Below are 16,466 nucleotides of genomic sequence, written 5' to 3'. Positions count from 1 at the left end.
GTAAATTAGAAAAGTTTCTATGAATCTTCCAAGGCCATGGGAGAAAAACTAAGCAGTAGTAGTGATTAGGGCAAATGACCACGGATAAAGCATTCCTTTATAGAGACGTATTCCAGAGCTCAATGGTTTTAGGTGCTAGTAACACATGCATGGATATGATAATACAGCCTACGTATTAAATTCATTTCATACACACACACACACACACACACACACACACACACACACACACACACACTGAGCTCCGTAATGTTCGGGACATGTATTTTCTCTACAGTGCTCTACAATTTTTGATTTGTAATCAAACAATTCACATGCACCTCTTGCATGCGGCTCATTCTCAGCATATTAAGGGTATGTTTCTGTACTTTGATTTTACCATGTGAAAATGACAGCGCTTTTTATACATAGCCCCCATTTCAGGGCACCATAATGTTTGGGACATTTTAATGTTATGTAAGTGTAAGTTGTCATGTTTAGTAGCCTACTTTGTTGCATATCTTTTGCATGCAAAGACTGTTTCAAGTCTGTGACCAGGTGCAGAGTATATTTTCTGGTGATGCTCTGCCAGGCCTGTACTGCAGTCATCTCCAGCTTCTGCTTGTTTTGAGGGCTAGTTCCCTAAAGTTTTCTCTTCAGCATATGAAATTGGCCAACCAGGTCCTTTGCAATTACTGAGCTCACCAGTGCTCTCTTTCTTCTCAATGTTCCAACTCTTGATCTTGGTAAACCTAAAGTTTGTCACTGACTGTTCTTTGAATTATTTCTCAGCCTCATGAAAAGTGGTAGTAGGGTGTACAAAAGAAAGAATAGACAGATACTGATAGATTTGATTATTATATGTTGTGGTGGAGGCTTGTCTGTAAATTTATGTTATGCTTGAATACATTAGGTGACTAGCACCTAAAACCAACCCAATTTATGTATATTTATGTGTCAGATTATATACACAAATTGTACACAATTATAAACCAATAGAAATTTATTTGAGGATCAGGCTCAGTACTTCCCACTTATATAATGGAAACTGAAATGAGCATAATTTAATAAGGAGACATGAGTGTGTCCTTTTGGAACTATGTTTGTACACTTATGCAAAGTATTGAGCTATTTGTATACAAATAATACATCATGTTCTGTATGAGTTAAACTATGCGATCTAGATGAAAAAACGCAAATATAAAGTTTCAAAATGTCAAAAATACTTAAAATAGTAATATAAAAATATGTATAATATTTGTATCACCATTAAGCTTTTCTAAGACACAAAGCGATATCTAGACATTACACTTTGTGTGTAATTCCATGTGCTACATTATTGTACTAATAATATGTATTAAAATGCATTAATAATAATGATACATATACAAAAGCTGATTTTCAAGAGCTTACAATACTTTTGTTACCTTTTAATTCATCACAATTTTCAACTTTTTACTCCAGTGTCTCCATGATGACACAATTGGTAAAACAAAACTAACTGCAGTTGCATTTCAAAATAAAATAAACCATAATAGCTGTAGTTGTCAGGGTTCTCAATAAAACTGATAGGACTAGACCAAGTAGTTCATGCTTTAATCCTCGTTTATTATATAATATTCTTGTAGGACTTGTAAAGCACTGTTAAACCGTGGTCATAATCTGGGCATGCAGTTGAAATGTCACTCCCAAGTCAATCTGGTTGCTGATTGCCAGACTTCCGTGGTTGGAGAAGTAGAGCAGGCCACGGGGCGCACTAACGGCGCCTTGTCCTCATTGGCGACAGCACTGCGTGACGGCACCCGTCTCACTGAGCTCTGTAAACCTGTTTGTCGCTCAGCGCTTCCTCCCCGGTATTACTAAAGGCCTGCCTGACGCAGGAGGAGATAAGGGGATTGCCGGTGGAGGAATACGCGGCGGCCATTGGTCTGTTAGAGAGAGAGAGATGACTCATCTCCTCATTCTCAGCCTGCTGCGAGAAATTGGCAGACCTATCGCAGTCACAGGTGTCGTGCTCAGTTAAGGCCAACGTCTTTCCCCGGTTCCCGAGTGCTTCCTGTGCAGTCTGTGTCTAGCCAGGGTTGTGTGCACGAATGGGATTGGTGATGTCTGGGGCAGCACTATTCATTTCTGTGGCTTCTTTTTTTTTTGGGGGGGGGGGGGGGGCTTTTGTTTTGTCAGTTCTGTCTTCCCGTAAATTTGATGGGACATACACATTACGTTTGATGAAAATATTTCCAGATGTGCTCATTGTGTGATGGTGAGCCAACCATAATGATCAAGTGGTGTAGCAGGATGAGACATACGGGGTCTCTGTTCATTAAGCGGAATTTGAGGTCTGATGCATCATTTGGGAGATTAGTTCTTTTGTTTAATGTGGTCGATCTTTTCCTTGGTTTTACAATCCCTATGTTTTTAATGAGGGGCATTTACTTTTTAAAGGGTTGAATGGTACCACAAAATAAAAATAAAAAATAATGATGATGATGATGATGATTATGATGGATTCACAAGCTTAAAGGGGGTATAAGTGATATCCAATTTAAATTCATTTTGCAAAATGTTAAAATGTTATGAAATTGTGCCTAAATGAGGCACCTGCTATCGAAAGCATAGTGTGACAAAATTATAACATCAATAGAAAAGAAGAAGCACATTTTCTTTTTCAATTTTGACATTTAAGTGGATATGACACAATTATATCCTATAATGTTTTCCCACTGGTGTCTTCCATAGGAAGAAAGTTTCATGAATCTGTAATTAAACATCTCTCCTTCTGACTACCTGTTAACTCCACTAAGACTCATTGTCTGTAGTCCGGTTTGTTTTACAAATACAATGAACCCATAGCTCCTATATAGACAATGCATTGCTTAACCTCCACATCCACCATTTATTATTTTCATAATTTACCATCAGTACCAATGTAGTTACACAGGAACACCAATGTTAAAGCTGCAATTTTCCACACCTGCCATTTCCTTCCATGATAAGCAGGCCCATCCATCAGCCTATCACCATTGTGGATTGGCTGGATTTATTTCGGGATGGAGGGAAATAAATAGGCCAGCCATCTACTGTAAATGTAGGAGAATGTATGTGGCTTGATAAACACTTGATGAACAGATTTGTGGATAAGGAGCATAGGCTGTCCATACAAACTACACTTAGTGTTCTCTGCTTACAACCAAGTTTTGTGTTACTTTACAACTGAATCTCAGTTTATTCAAGAAATACATACATCATTTTGGCCAATTGAAAATATCCTCGAATTCAGCAAAATGTAATTAATCATTACGAAAAATAATCATGATTAGGAATGACTAGTATGTTTTCCGGAATGTATAATAATGATATAGCTTCTAATTTACAGGAAAACATGGCGATGGAAAGAATGGGAGAGGAAAGAGTTGGGCAAAGTTAGAGAGAGGAAATCTCAGGGAGTGTGTGGGAGTGTGCTTGTGTTTGTGTTAGAAAGAGGGGGAGGCACTAAGAAAGAGGAGGGAGGGGGAATGAGGGAGTTAAAATCATCTCCTCGAGAAAATCTCTTCCAATCTGATCAGTATTTGCGATGGACTAACGAGCTTGGGGCTTCACAGCTCGCATACAGGTATGTCAGCAATTCCAAGGTAAAAGCCGAGACTTTAATTCAATTTGTTTAAATTGTTTGTCAAAAGTTATTAACACAGCAATCCTTCTGTTGCCATTTTTACCGGCGTTTTAATTTGATTTAAGCTTGTTGTGTCAGAATTGACCAAATATGAATTAGAATGGATATGAAGTGTTCCGTGAGCATCATCAGTCAGACTTACTGTCGTAGTTACTGTTTTGTGCAATTTTGATGGTTGCATTTTAAGTTATAACATATCTGGGCAGTGATGTAATTATCTACAGTAAGCACAATAATTAGCATGTTTAAAACTGATATCCAGAACAGAACCTGGATTAGAGCCTTGAATGTAGAAGACGTGGAGTTTCAAGGAATGGATTGATGTCAGTACAGAATATCCAGAGAGAGACTTGAATTTGCTAAACTTGGGGAACTGATTTGATTAAAAAGCGCCTGTGCACCTTATAAACATACAGTAGGCATGCAAAAGGTCTAGCGTGCCTGAGCTCCGAGCAACTGGCATCACAAGTGTCCCTCATTACGCCCCATGGAAGATCCAGGATCAGGTTAGTGTCCTCAAATTTAGAGATAAATATGTGAGTAAATTAGAAAGAGACTTTTCTCTTTTTGAGTTTTGCTGAAACATACCATCTTCAGTGCTTTTAGAGGTAATAATGTTAGAGATTAAAATATTCCATTCATAGCTTTAAATTACTGCTGCATTATGGCTGAAAATAGTTACTTTGTGTTTTTTTTCATTTTTCCATTTTGAAGTGCATTGAAAGTTTAAATTTCAATTTAAAATATTTAAAGAAAATATTTTATTAACACAAAAGTATCTACATGTTTCATGTTTAACAACATCACTGCTACAAAATGTCTCTATAGATCTTTGAGGTAAATATATTAAATGGTATGCAGTGCTGTGTCCATAGTGAAAGCATTTATCAACCGAGTAGTACAAATGGATGGCCAAAATGTATAACAATGCTAAATCCGAAAGGATTGAAGCAAATAAAAAAATATTTATTTCATTAGCTGAAGTCATTTCAGCAATTTGGTTAATTGAGAGTTTTAAAGAGGATGAACAAAGACTAGAAGACTCAGAATTGGGATTGACACTCCAGACTTAATCTACCATCTGGACACAATAATCCTGAAAACAGGGAGACAGGAAAAAGAGCCTACTGTCACAGAAAATTGAACAAAGCCCTTAAAGGTTTTGCTGAGGTGGCAGTTGCCTGATGTTCTAATATCATCAAATTCCTTGTCATTTTGACTGAATCTGTTGATGAGTAGAGAGTTGAGAAAATAGTGTCCCTTCAAAAATGAAATTAGTATTTTAAATGTATGGTGACACACAGCCTGGATAAAGACTATACCCTCTCTATATGATAGTGGCCCACCCAATACGTCAGTCATTTGTCAGAAGGAAGTAGATAGGGACACTAAGCTCACATTGTGACCTGGAGACCTTGTCATCAGGCTACTGAACAATTTATGGCTGAATCTGAAAAAAAAGTGTTTTAAAAAAATAGAGAAGATAAATTGATAATTGGTTATCAGTACTTAGACGTGGCTTCTATAATTCCAGTTTATTATTTCAGGTGAATAATACCCTTACAAAAATTCACACATAGACACACACACGTGCATACACACACACACATACACAACAGATATAGTAGATATTTTTAATTGAAAACACCATTGTTTTTGTTTTTCTTGCACTGCTAATTACTTGCACAGATTCACATGCAAGAGAATGCTGCTGATCTTTCAGACAACAGTCAGCAGCAGTATTGCATTGTTCATAGCCTTTGACCTTTGACCTGGTGTTGACATCATTACCGTGGTAATAGAAACACAGTGTAGTTGCTTGACAACCAATTGCTCCTCAGAACAATGTCTCCCTACCATTAAGGGGGTTTCCCACAAATTGAAAATCTTTATGATGGTAAAGGCAGCAAACAAAGAAAGGTTAAAGATTATGATGAAATAGGCAATATTACATGGCAAACACAACTTCATAAGATATATTCTTCCAAATGACATTTACAGACAGTAAAGCTGTATTCATTTAATGCACTATAAAGTACTTAATCCCTCTTTGTTGACCCTCGCACCTTTTATATAGTTTGTTTGCCAACATTTCTGTTTGATGCAAGCTGTTTGGATTTACAATGCACTGTCAGGATGGACCTCTAAGGTGTTACACAAAGAAATAGGACATGACTGACTTGGTCCCTTAAACAGGAAGGGGATTGAGACAACAAATAATGACCAAAAGCAGATTTTTAATTATCAGCTCACTACATGATTAGCTGTGATTACTTGTCTAATCACCAAGGAAGACAGTAATGCAAGGTTATATGCTGCCAAAAGCACAGCCTTTGGCCAACTGTTCACTAGTGAGAGAAGAAACAGGGCCACAGTGCATGCCGTCCATACACCAAAAAGAGTGCAGGAGCTTTTCTCTCATTGATAACTGAATAAACAGTCGCCACCAAAATCAGGAAAACAGAGGGCCATCGGAGAGGTATTCATAAAACTTTTCTGAAAATGTTTTGTGCGTAGTTTTGCTTTAATACAGGATGCACGTGTTAGCAATCCCTCAAGTGTCTGTGCAGGGCTGGTCCTCCAACTAATTAATCCCCAAATCCAGTTCATGCGTCAACCTTGGAAGGAGGTATAATTGTCTCTCCTCAGTAGACCACTATGATATATGTTGTACTTTTACAATAACACTTTATTTTTACAATGGTTCTCCAACTGAAACAATATTAGCTGAAATCTGAACAAGAGTAAGGTAGGTTAATGAAAAGTAAATAAATGTTATATGTATAGAATAGTATGAATAGTTATATGTTTATGTATAGTGCAGAAACGTAAATTGGAAAATGAATTAAACTGCCATACCCACTCTATGGGCCTATGGTAATAAAACTAGGCCTTTTGTCCTTTTGATGTGAAATCCATTCTGACTCATTCTGACAAAACAAATATTAACTACAGCATACTCTTTCAACTGAAGCCAAATTTTTATATTAAATACAGATCAACCCAAATAACACTCCATAATAATAATTTAAAAAAAACATTTATTCATTTATCTCCATCACTAAGAGCAAATTTATTATTTTTTGGTTTCACCACTGACAAGTTGACAATAGCCTTATTAAAGAGACCAGTCGTTTGTAGAGATTTTTGTCAACACCGTTCATTTCACAGCACTAGGTCAGTAGCATGTCTCTAGTTAAAGCAAAGTGTGGTCCCTCTTTGGAACGGACACACTGGAGACTGAACTGCAGTCTACATGCTGGCTCCCCCCCCCCCCCGTCTTCCCCTCCCAGGGCTCTGATGTTGACGTATCAGCAGATATCAGGATGTCCATACTCAGCAAATACACACATCATAATTTCCCCGACTCAGCAGATTATCATGTCCAGATCCAAGCTTTATTTTTTAAAAAGCTTGTATTCCTTTTAAGTAGTATTATGCGATGCCTAAGACTGGTAGTCATTAGTGGGCGTGGTTTTTAAGGCCTTTACCTTTTTTTCACTCAGACGGCTCCACGTCTCACTGACAGAGAAGCCAACAAGTCAAATACACTGGGTGCCAAAATAAGAAGATCTGCGGGTGCCAACGGATCGACAAGAGACCACTGAATGCCAGCAAACCTGGGAAAAAAGAACTTCTACCTCAGATCTGCTGGCTGTAATGCTGACCTACCTCAGTTAAACACAGGAGGAATCCGAGAGGACGCTGATAGGCCTCTGGAATGCCTATGGTGCTGGGGTCACCGAGAGACTTCTGTACGTAGAAAAAAAAGATTATTCTTCCTATGGCTTTGTAAGGCCCACCCACACATTTATCTACTTTCCTCATGCTGCTCATGATAACAGATGCAAAGAAGTAAAAAGCAATCAGCCCACAGCCTAATCTGAAACAACCTAAAGCCAAAATGCAATATATTTCGTCACTGACACTCCACGCTCCAGGTGTCCTGTTATTTGCCTTCATATCATCGGGGGCTGGCAGTGGGATACCGGGTGCAGAATACGACTACGGCGCTCATCCAAAATTCGTGTGCACGCCCATCCCACCCGACGCGGACCCCAGCTGCTTTCCGGCAGGCGGTGGTCCAGGAGCATCGGGGCCCGCGACCAATGGGAACGGACATCACGGTCCGGGTAGCGGAGGCCCCAGCAACTACTGGGGAATGACCGAGGAAGCCAAAACCACCATCCTGCACCTCCGCGAAAGCCTGGTGCAGCAGAAGGAGACCATTCTGGACCAGCGGGAGACCATCAGGGAGCTTACGGCCAAGCTGACCCTCTGCGAGGGCTTCGGGAGGGGGGTGGGGGTACACGACGAGCACCACGGCCCGCACCTCTCTCACCACACCTATCCCGACCACTCCCAGGGCCACCACGGCAACCACGTTTCGGACCCCCTGTACCCGCTGGCCGGCCACCACAGGAAGGCCGCTCTGGGAGGGGGAGACAAGCACAGCGGCGACATGGTCGCCTCCTCGCCTGAGCAGATGGGACGAATGCTGCAGGCCCTGAAGGAGCGCCTCGAGAACCTGCAGGTGAGAGAGAGAGAGAGAGAGAGAGAGAGAAAGAGAAAGAGAGAGAGAGAGAGAGAGAGAGAGAGAAAGAGAGAGAGAGAGAGAGAGAGAGAGAGGGGAGAGAAAGAGAGAGAGACAAAGAAAGAGAGAGAGACAAAGAAAGAGAGAGAGACAAAGAGAGAATAGAGAGAGATATAGGCACTATGACTGACTCTTTGAATTTTAACTGTGTGAGGTCAGCTTTGTAGAATGCATATATTCTTCCCTTAGGCAATGCAACGCGAACATTCTGAGTTCTGCGGAAGGTACCACCTGCCAAACAACTCAGGCCTGACCCAACTTAAGACTCTTGTGCTGTGACGGCAAAAGCAGATCACATGATTAGTTCACGTGAAACAAGTGCTACACGTGAAACAAGTGGCATAGGAACAGAATTATCAGGGGGTGTTCAGACACCAAATGAATCACTCATGTGAGGGAGCAAAGTGATGATAGAGAGGAGAGGGCAGGACTCCGAGATTCCACCAGCATTTTGCACAATATTTACACATGATCCTGGATGAGGCTACCAGATTACCCCAGCAGTTTCCATGACAAAGTTGCATCTCCCAGTTTACTCCATGTCACGATGATGATCGGATACATTGCTGCCACTTCAGATAAACCACACTGTTGCCAGGGTAGCTCTAAGTGACTGACAGGAATACGCAAGATATGGAATACCAACATCAGAGGAAAAGCAGTGAAAAGATAGCTCTGGTAGTGTGTGTGCTTTACAGCACAGACACTTGGCACTCAAACAGGAGATGGCAGTTGTGATTTCCTGTGCGTGACATTTTTTCAGCTGCGTTCGTCTTCCTGTCGCCGTCTGTCACAGGACGTCTGCGCGGGTGGGCAGCTGTCAGGGCGGTGGGGCTGCTCATCAAGATCAGGGTTAATTAGCGTGATCTCCGCTGACGAGCGGGTAATCAGGGCGTGCGGCGGGCTCCTGCAAAGCCGGATTTAGAGCGATGAAGGAAGGAGAAGAGGGAGGGGATAGGCTGAGGGATGGACTGAAGAAAACATTACAGTAGCAAGGCTGCATCAGTGTTCCCTAGACTTTTACATGCAAAATGACAGACATCAGTATGACACCCTGGATGGTGCTACTTCTGCGAAGTAATGCTTTAACAAATCCAAATCTTTACTGAAATCACTGTATTTATGATCATGCTTGGAATTGGTCTGGTGTGAATTTCTACTGTGAAAAAAGATGGCGCCTCACCCAAGCAAAGACACCGCACATCATGTTCTAATTGCTCATTGCATCTATGGGTTGATGACTCAGCTACCTTCGTTTTTAGATCAGCTTTGAAATCAGTCATGTCCTGATTACAGACATCCCAGAAATGCATAAATATATTATGTGGATGTGAAACTCAAATTCTTAGAACATTCCACTTTAAAATGTAATAGTTTACACCACATTAGATGAAAATTTTACTTCATACAGTTTTACATACTGACTGGAATGAATAATTGAATCATTCTGTCAAAGGTTTAGAACACAGTTTGTGAATAAATAATGAAGAGAATCCTGAATTGATTATTTTTTCCTGTAGTGTTGTGAAAGTTGTTCCACAGATCACCTTATCACAGAATCCTGAGGTGTGTCATGTAACTGAAATAATGGTAGTGAGGATTTACTGATAAAATGTATTACCTATCAGAATGTCAGAATGAACACAAGGCCCACCGGGATATTAAATACTGTGATAATTTATCTGTTAAGACAGTCTTTTCACTACCTTTATCAGAATGAAATCTAACTAAAAACCAAATAGATCAAATTAATACACAAAACAGCTCGGTAATGCAAATGATAATATAAAAAAACAAAACTAGTTGTTTTAAAAAAAACCTACTCATAAAAGATGAAAATCAGTACATATGCTGTCATATATTTGTTTAGTAAACTATAATAAAATTAAAACAATTCAAACCATAACCCATCACCGTGTTTACCCACTGACCTCTTTCCCCAGATCAGTTTAGTCAGCAATTTGTTGCCATGGAGACATGATAGAATTAGCTACCAGAGAAACAGAGCAGCACTAATTCCTAAAGATCTGTTCCTGTCCCATCCACACGTGTATATTCATACCCCTTTTGTATGTATCCCACACCCTCTTCACAGCCCTAGCTTACACAATACTCTTACACTGTCTCACCATGTTCCTGCACTCGCCCTTTTTCTTCCTCTCTTTCTCACTCTCTCACTTTTTCCCAGCAGTCCAGAAACACATCAAACTCCTACTCCAACTCCCTGAGGGACCTTCTGCAACGCAAGATAAATGCTCTGGAGCAGCAGATGCACCACTACTCCAGCTCCCACAGCGGTGGAGACCACCATGCTGACGGCGATCACCACGACGACGACGGTCACCACGGCGACCATCACGATGACGACGGCCACCATGACGACCACCACGATGACCATCATGACGATCACCACGATGACGGCCATCCCGATGATGATCACCATGACGATCATGACAACGAGTCCGATGGCCATGGCCACGGACACCCGCCGCGGATGGCCTATCACGGGCAGGGACATCGAGGGGCAGCCTCCCATGGGCTGCATCCCAACAAGCTGGACACCGTACTGAACCACCTTCACCACAGAAACTCTGACACAGGTATCACCTTCACGTGAAAGGTCAAAAGATCAAAACATCAGAACAGAATTTCACTGCACATCAGTACCACTAAGGCTGCCGTTGTACCCTTAACCTGCATTGCTTCAGTATATATCCAGCTGTATAATTTGATACAGTGTAAATACAATGTAAATGCTATTTTTTTTAAAGTTGTGTAAGTCGCTCTGGATGAGAGCGTCTGCTAAATGCCTGTAATGTAATGTAATGCAAGTGCTGCTTTAAACCACAGTCAAGTAAAATGTCTTCCTCCTTTTTTTTTATCTCCAGGCTCACGAAATAAGCCAAAAAGTCCAGATGCCTTTCAGATAGGCTTCCCCATGCGCACTAACTACATGTATGGACGAATCAAGAGAACGCTCCTCCATGAAATCTTCTCCCTCACACTCTGCTTGTGGCTTAAAGGAGCAGCAGGTCCCGGTTTGGGGACCCCGTTCTCCTACTCTGTTCCAGGGCAGGCCAACGAATTGGTACTGATAGAGTGGGGCAGCAACCCTATGGAGCTTCTAGTTAATGACAAGGTGAGGCAATAAGTTTAATACTGTTGAATGTGGGTATATTCACTTAACAGTTTTCTCCTCAGACGTTGGCATCATCCAAAACATTTTGTTTACTTCAGTAATATGAAGTTTTATTAATTAGGCATTGAAATTTCAACCATAACCAAGCCCTTACTATGGAGGTATGGAATTACCTAATAATCATTTTTCCCAAATGTAGTCAGGTCAGCAGTCAGCAGGTTTAGGAAATAGCTCATGCTGTGGTGGAGGTTTGTGTGTTATGGGAGGACACTGGATCGTAGCTGGATAGGCTTGCATTCAAAGGACTTTTTTTTCTCAGAGTCTAATATTCAGTGGAAATTTCTCCAAAAATGCAGGGTTAAATGGAAATCAGGATGTCACATCCTCCCCATGTTGCCATAAACATTTGCTATTTCCCTTGCATAGTACTTTCATATGTCCTTCTTGCTATCAGAAGCAACAAGCATCCTTCACAATCTGCTGTTCTTGACACAGAGCCCAAACCTTGATATTTTAATCCTATCAAGACAGCAGACATCCTCCAAATGCCAACAGCGGGTCATGTGATCATTAGCATTCAACTGACCTCATCTTGCACCAAACACACAACCTTGCCTTACCCATCATCCCTCTTAGTAGACTAAGACCAAAAAGGATAAAGCAAGAAGCTTAAGTTACAGTCATGTGGAGAATGTCATACAGGAGTGCTTGAGTGTTGTCCAAACCACTCAGCTTGCATGTAAACATGTTTTTAAAAAATGATCAATTTGTGCTGTAAATTTTAACAAATTTTATAATAAGCTAGTGGAATAGTGGTGCAAATGAAATGCAATAAAACAATTATTTATATGGTGAACATTTGTTCCTGCGTATTTTAAATCACACACCAAATCTATAACATTTTGTCATTGATTTCAACCAGAAAGCAACAACAGATGTAAAATATTGAATACAGTGTGGAAAACTAGTCTACCCTGTGCCTCTGTTCAACCTTGCAGTTTTATTAATCTAAGCTGTTGCTTGCAAACTCTGTCCAGCTCTAATATGCCTTTCTACATCACTACGCTGTCCTGCCCAACTACTTAATGCTGCTCCAACACTCAACCCCATTTTACCATTCCTTACAATTGTCCATTATTCCATACTGCTTTACCACTCAACCCCACTTTACTATCCTGTACTGCTCTACCACTCTACTCTGCTCCACCACTAAAAGCTGTGTTGAGGTGCAGCATGTGCCGTGTGTCCTAAGTGTCCCTCTCTCTATCTCTCCAGGCAGTGACGCTGCCTCTCTCTCTGAGCGATGGAAAATGGCACCACGTGTGCGTGACCTGGTCGACACGGGACGGGGCGTGGGAGTCCTACCAGGACGGGGTGAAGAGAGGGTCCGGGGAGAACCTCTCTGCCTGGCACCCCATCAAACCCGGCGGGGTCTTCATCTTGGGACAGGAGCAGGTGCCGCTATCTTTTCCTTTTTTGGTCATAATTCTGTTCTTTCGGTTATTCAGCAGATCGTATGCAAGATGACTCCCACTGCTAAAACAGATGTCAAGTGTTGGAAGCTACACTGGAGGTTGTGTAGCATTCAGCTCTTACCATGAACCTCCAAGTTGGACAAAACATTTTTTTGGTGTATTTCATTCAAAAGACAGTGTAAAAAGGCCCACATTCCACAAGGGCTTTCCACAGGATGAGAATTTGAGGCATAGAAGGATGAGTTGTTGCAGTTCACTCTCGTTTAAACTCATCCTGTGCTAAGTCAATTTGTGTTGACTCAACCTGAAATCTTTTGTTGACCATCAGATGACCCTAAGGATGCTCCGTCATCAGCATCTGTAATGCTGAGCTTAATCCTATCACCCCACCACACACCCACCCATGCAAAAGCTTACAAATTACACTCCACCTTGACCTGTATTCCCCAGAAGAATATAAATATTATCCCGTATGCCTTGGAATTATTGCCTTCTGTGTGGACTGGCCAACTAAGCATGCTGGTAGCCAGAGTGTTTGGCATAAACACAACCCTCTTGATTTCTAAAGTACATTAAATCTCTGACCTACTTTTTGACTCCGTATTGATGCTTATAATGCATTCCTGTGACGCTAGAACAACCTTATGGAAGTTTTTAAAGCATCCATCATCAGGGCTGGGTTTTTCAAAATTTAGTTTAACTGCTGTCTGGAAGTTCTGTCTTCCTTTGCACTAATAAAACCTCTTCTGGTTAGAAACAAGTGTGGAACACGTTCCCTTTATTTGACAATGGAACTTATACTCATTGTGTACAAAGGTGGATTCTCAAAAAAGGAGCTATGACCAATATAACAACAGTAGCAGCACTCTCTGATTGTGGTGCTGTCATACCTCACCAATCTTCCTCTCTCAACACAACACAATACCTGCCGAGCCTGCCTTTTCTATGCAGCGATGTTGACAATCTGTTTTCCCCTCTTTCTATAGGACACCCTTGGAGGGCGATTTGATGCCACGCAGGCCTTTGTTGGGGAAATTTCTGACCTCCAGCTGTGGTCCCATGTGCTCACAGCTCACGAAATATATAGCCTGGCATCGTGTGGGAGTCACCTGACTGGTGACGTCATTGCATGGAGCGACTCTGTGGTTGAGCTGCACGGCGGGGTCACCAAGTACCCCTTCGATCCCTGCCACTGAAGAATGTAGGGCATCAAACCACTCGCAACGCAACACCCATCCTCACTTAGAAATTTGGATAAAGTGCTTCTGGAGGAGAGACCGGTGTGACCCATCCCAATACCCCAAACTTATTGACTTCCCTCTTGCAAGAGACTGAGATACTGGGACCCTGTAAATATGACTGTTTAACAGGAGCACTGTATAGCTAGTTTTAGCGCTTTGTACCTTTAATAGTGATGCAACATAGACGGTGAGACGGATTTTAATCCATTTTCTTAACTGGGCTGTGCTAGGACCGATGAAGATAAAGGTATGAATACTTTAGTAGTTTTAGAATGCTATCACAGGGCCAGTTCCTGCTTAAATACAGGGACTGCATTGTTGATGGGACTTTCTGAGAGCTCTGTATAGCAGAGTTGTTGAAGATTTTGTTTTCGATGAAGAAAAAAGAAATACAGCTACACCAAAGATAGAAGAAACAGTATACAAGCAAAATGCTAGTCATTTAAATAATTACCAGAAATAAAGACAATAGTATTCATATTAAATCATAGTTATTAGATTATAGTATTCATAAGGGTTTGATTTTTATTGTTCTGTTTTTTTTTATTTTAAATTTTGATTTTGCTTTATCATTTTGAGCTGAAAGGACTTGAAATTCAGTCTAGAAAAGGACTCTTTATTTGAGCCTGCTGGACAAGGGGCAAGTAGGGCAACAGTCTACTGGAATTGTGGATGCCTTCACATGAACATATGAGAGCAATAACCTTTTTAAATAAAGGCACCCAACATCGGGCTATACATGCCCAATTCTCATGTTCAATTAGATATTTCCAACCGCAGCCACGTTTAGACCTAGCATTTAAATTTAACTTAATAATAAATTATAACAAAGGTAATAAAAAGCACCTTAATCCATTTTTTTTGTTTCAGTGAAAATATTTACAATACATGGATACTGATTGAAAGAGCAATGCATACACACTCACTGATTCTTGACAGTGGCAGAAATACAAACTTCGACGCTATGTTAATAGCTTGATTAAGTTTTCTTTTGCCTGAATACAGCAAAAAAAAAAAAAAAAAACCTGTGTAACTATGGTGGTATCAAAGAAGAAACCAAGAATGTTTCCCTTTGAGCATGATATTTTTTGTATTTTACTTTTGGTATTGGCAAGTTGAACCGTTATCTTCCATGCCATGACAATCACTATGTATATACTTATGAACATGTTACGTTTTATCCTGATATCCATACTATCTATTTGTGTATATATTTTGTGTAGATGACTCAATGCCATGTTTAATATATTCTATGTTTTAACTGAGTCATTGAGACCTGTTTTAGTTACTGTGTAAAGTTTAATATGTTTTTGTTTTTCATTGTGGGCCAAGTTTATAAAACATCTCACAGCTTCCTTTTTATATATTTTTGTATGAAGAAAATAACTCAAGGGGTAACCCTATTTGTATCATGTACTTGATCGTAGTTTAATATAGTTTGTAAAAAAGAATGGATTTGGAAATGTTTGACCAATCTGACATTATGTATCTTTAAACCACTGTAAATAATTATCCTTCTTTATAAGCAATGTACTGTTTGTTTGTGTAGTTATGCTTGTAAATATTGTGCAAATTCGTTTTTTTCATTATGTGAGGACTGTGTACAAGCGAACATGGCAATGCTGCATCTGAAAACTTGAAGAAACAAATGTAAAAACAGAATGCACACATTCTTTTTTGAACAAATGTATTGATATTTGTAAATAAAGATTTTGAGTACAGAATGAGTGTTGTCATAGGCGTAGGATTCGTTTCAACTTTAGGAGGGACACACTGCTGGACCCCCAAAGCCTTGTGTCATCAAATGTCAACGTCTCCCTGCCATAGGCACTGATCTACAGGGATGTGATTAAATGGTCAGATGAGTCATCCTTTACCATGTTATCATCAAGTGGGTGAATGCATGTGTGGCGTACACCAAGAGAACAATACAGGCCTGAATGCTTGATCCCAACAGCTGAGGGAGTCTGGAGGCTCTGTTTTCCTATGGTGAGCATTTTCCTTCCAATGGTTTGGGTCTACTTGTCCCCTAAGAGGGAAGGGTCACTGCAAGTCTATCCTGGTGGGAGTAGTCTCTTCCAGGATGACAATGTCCCCATCCACAGGGCATGAGGGGCCACTGAATGGTTTGATGAGTATGAAAATGATGCGAATTATATGCTATGGCCTTCGCAGTCACCAGATCTCAACCCAATTGAAGACTTATGGGAGATTTTGGACCGATGTGTTAGACAGTGCTCTCCACCACCATCAACAAAAACCAAATGAGGGAATATCTTTTGGAAGAAAGGTGTTCCATCCCTATTATATATAATAAGTCGCTTAAAATTTATGTAGTTAATGTGCACAGGTTAAAAAGTAGTTCTCT

The 16,466-nt window shown here is 40.6% G+C and overlaps 1 protein-coding gene across 1 annotated transcript; it reads left to right on the top strand.

Annotated features, from left to right (window-relative positions):
- Positions 1–7,193: 7,193 nt before the first annotated feature.
- Positions 7,194–14,858, top strand: LOC118208433 (neuronal pentraxin-1). The gene is made up of 5 exons (XM_035383104.1): positions 7,194–8,183; positions 10,435–10,843; positions 11,132–11,382; positions 12,658–12,837; positions 13,844–14,858. Exons 1-5 carry the CDS (start codon positions 7,554–7,556, stop codon positions 14,051–14,053), a joined length of 1,680 nt encoding a protein of 559 aa, XP_035238995.1. The 5' UTR covers positions 7,194–7,553; the 3' UTR covers positions 14,054–14,858.
- The last annotated feature ends 1,608 nt before the right edge of the window (positions 14,859–16,466 follow it).

This window comes from Anguilla anguilla, chromosome 1 (genome assembly GCF_013347855.1).
Source record: "Anguilla anguilla isolate fAngAng1 chromosome 1, fAngAng1.pri, whole genome shotgun sequence".
Taxonomy (NCBI): Eukaryota; Metazoa; Chordata; class Actinopteri; order Anguilliformes; family Anguillidae; genus Anguilla; species Anguilla anguilla.
Note: the sequence above shows the minus strand (reverse complement) of the source record. Positions and strands in the feature narration are given on the sequence as shown.

Bases quoted from the DNA above. Each gene is read 5' to 3' on its own strand.
- LOC118208433 (XM_035383104.1), top strand. From the start codon at position 7,554: ATGCAATATATTTCGTCACTGACACTCCACGCTCCAGGTGTCCTGTTA. The intron at 10,844-11,131 runs GTATCACCTTCA...TTTTATCTCCAG, and splicing joins CCACAGAAACTCTGACACAG to GCTCACGAAATAAGCCAAAA. The intron at 11,383-12,657 runs GTGAGGCAATAA...CTATCTCTCCAG, and splicing joins AGCTTCTAGTTAATGACAAG to GCAGTGACGCTGCCTCTCTC.